The sequence below is a fragment of the Rhagoletis pomonella genome, unplaced genomic scaffold (assembly GCF_013731165.1).
Source record: "Rhagoletis pomonella isolate Grant_MI unplaced genomic scaffold, Rhpom_1.0 Rhpom_scaffold_00004, whole genome shotgun sequence".
Classification (NCBI taxonomy): Eukaryota; Metazoa; Arthropoda; class Insecta; order Diptera; family Tephritidae; genus Rhagoletis; species Rhagoletis pomonella.
This window is the reverse complement of record NW_023458558.1, coordinates 66,022,477-66,025,026: the sequence shown is the minus strand read 5'-3', so window position 1 is coordinate 66,025,026 and position 2,550 is coordinate 66,022,477. Positions and strand designations below refer to the sequence as shown.

General features: G+C 37.5%; 1 protein-coding gene across 1 annotated transcript in view; it reads right to left on the bottom strand.

Moving 5' to 3' along the window:
- The window catches only part of LOC118738292, a 3,908-nt gene extending 2,371 nt beyond the window's left edge, over positions 1 to 1,537 (bottom strand). The window contains exons 1-2 of the mRNA XM_036469216.1: positions 1,493 to 1,537; positions 885 to 936 (exon numbers count right to left, since the gene is read on the bottom strand). Coding sequence (XP_036325109.1) covers positions 885 to 936; positions 1,493 to 1,537 — 97 coding nt within the window. The remainder of the gene's footprint in view (positions 1 to 884; positions 937 to 1,492) is intronic.
- Between the last annotated feature and the right edge of the window lie 1,013 nt (positions 1,538 to 2,550).

Genomic DNA, 2,550 nt, shown 5'->3' with positions numbered 1-2,550 from the left:
GTGCAGTAACCGTCAATATCATACAAAACTGAATTTTAATTTTAAAACCAAAAAAAAATAAAAAATTGTGTGGAACTGTGCTGTTTGTTGAAGCAAAAAAGTAAAGAAAAAGAAATCGTATTGCACGCTTCGACGCTACATGCCAGCTAAGATGCTGGAAAGGAAGGCACGCATCCTCACAGTATATCTTTTAAGAGTGATTACGGTGATCGTCTCATGTGTAATTTATACATCTCTTACTGCTTATTCAAATCCGTCGGTTACTACAAAACTTGCCCCTATCACTTTCAGGAAAAATTGTTGGGCTTTTTTTAATTATTTAATACTTTTAATTTATATCGCTCCTGGAGTGACTTGACAGTTGTTTGTTTGTAGTAGTTCACAAATATACATTTACACACCTAATTTGCAACCCTTTCGCGTTCGGATTTTGCTACGAATCGTAGAAATGGTATGCTGCAATCCGAATCGTATCTTCGAACTTTCGAAATTGGTAACAATGGCATGCCTAAAAACGAACAGAAAGAAATTGACAAATTTTTTGCGTAATTTTGTACGAAAACAAATAAAAGCTAAGCAAAAAGATGTAAATCGATGTGTTTGCAGGAAATAGGAAGTGATGTTCTTTTTAACAGATAAATTTGCCTTTTGCATATATGTACGCATATTTTTATCAACTGATTTATATGAACGAACAAAAAAGAATGCTTCTTGCCCCATATAGAGAAACTTGGGTATGGTTTAATTATTTGTACACAGAGCTGGGCGATAAGGATTACGATTACTAAACGATTAGGATTGCAGTAATCCCAACAAGTAATCATTCATCGAACGAACTTAGACTACGATTACAGTAATTGTAATTTTAAAAAAGTTTAAATTACGATTACTGTAACCGTAACCTTCGTAAGCCTTCGATGAACGATTACCGAAATCCTAATTTAATAATTTTTGAAATTGCGATTAAAATAATCGTAATCCTAGATGCAATAGATTACACACGTAATCCTTATCGCCCAGCTCTGTTTGTAAAATGATTTTGGGTAGTTGTCTCCAAACGCATCACCCGAATCTAAAAACTTTAACATGCGCGTGTAGTCAAAGGATTAAACTTTAAACTAAAACAAAGGCTCTGAGCTCTAGTTTATTAATAAATTCGGTGTGAACCATTCACTTTTTTTTTAAATTTCGATGTGGGTTCTGCGCAAAGATTATCCACTTCGGGCTTCCGCCCTCTTCTCCGGCAACAAAAAAAAGAGAATTCTCATTAGTAAGGCTTGTATTCCCTAAGCGTGACCAAAGGAAGAAGTAAGCAGTTGGTGGACCTAATAAAATGCATATTTTCAATGGCTTGGAAGAAGCTGTTATTGCATTAACTGGATTGAGAACCAGTTCTTCTGGCATAGAAGGAGTTATAGCTTATGGCTCAACAATTGAACCAAAAGCTGACATAAATGTGTCCATGGTTACTATGCCCGACAGCTCCGCATACCTTTGTGAATCCATCGTCATAGCGCGCTCTTGCATCAGAATCCATAATTTTCCTCAAAATATGTAAAATCAACCAATTTTACAATAAACAAGCACAAGACGAGTGTTTTTTTCATTCCTTTTAGCTTTATTTTCCTTCATACAGCTGTCATCGAAAAACAGTTGATGCTGGCAATGCTGCACATGTTTCCGCAAGGGTTGCAGCATGTCGATTTTGCGTTTTTCGTAACGTAGCGTTCTAGAAAAGAAAGTTATAATAACACAAGCAAACATTTATTTGATAGGCTGTCTGCCTTTGATTGCGGAATACGTAACTATCAATATAGAAGTATTACATATATGGAATTCTAGTAGAATAAAGTACAAGTTTCAAATGGCGAAAAATTACGGTTGATTTTTTAGAATTTTTTAAAAAAAGCTCGAAATTTATACGAAAGTTTGTTGATTTTCTTAATACATATTGCACAAAGTTGGAAAGTGGATGCTTTATTTCCGGAACAAAGCCCTCTCATGTCCGTCATCGACACGGATAAGCTAGAGATACATGACCCTGTTACGGCGAAAGAAATTCTACTAGCAGCACAAGATATCATCATTCGTATCTCTATTCAACACCTGCTCGATGGAAGGCACGTTTCCATCAATATGGAAGCAGCAAAACTGGTTCTATTACCCAAGCATGGGAGGCCAGAAGAAGGAAGATTCCTCAAGTTACAAACCGATATGTCTGCTGAATTCTGCCGGAAAAATTCTCGGGCGCGTCGTATCCAAACGCTTGGAGGCAGAGGTCATCGCTACGGGCGGGATTTCAGACCTACGGTGCGGCTTTAGAAAGGGTGTCGTATCTACAGCTATAGAAATCGCGAGTAGGCCATAAGCGGAGGCCGATGGTTCGGAGGTTATGCTAACATTACACATTAGAAATGCATTCAACACCGCAAACTGGTTGAAAATTCTCGACAGCCTAAGGCAAATCGGAGTAACGGATTACTTACGCAGGCTGATCTGCAGTTACTTTCAAAACCTGGTGTTGAGGTATGAAACTGAGCAGGGAACTGA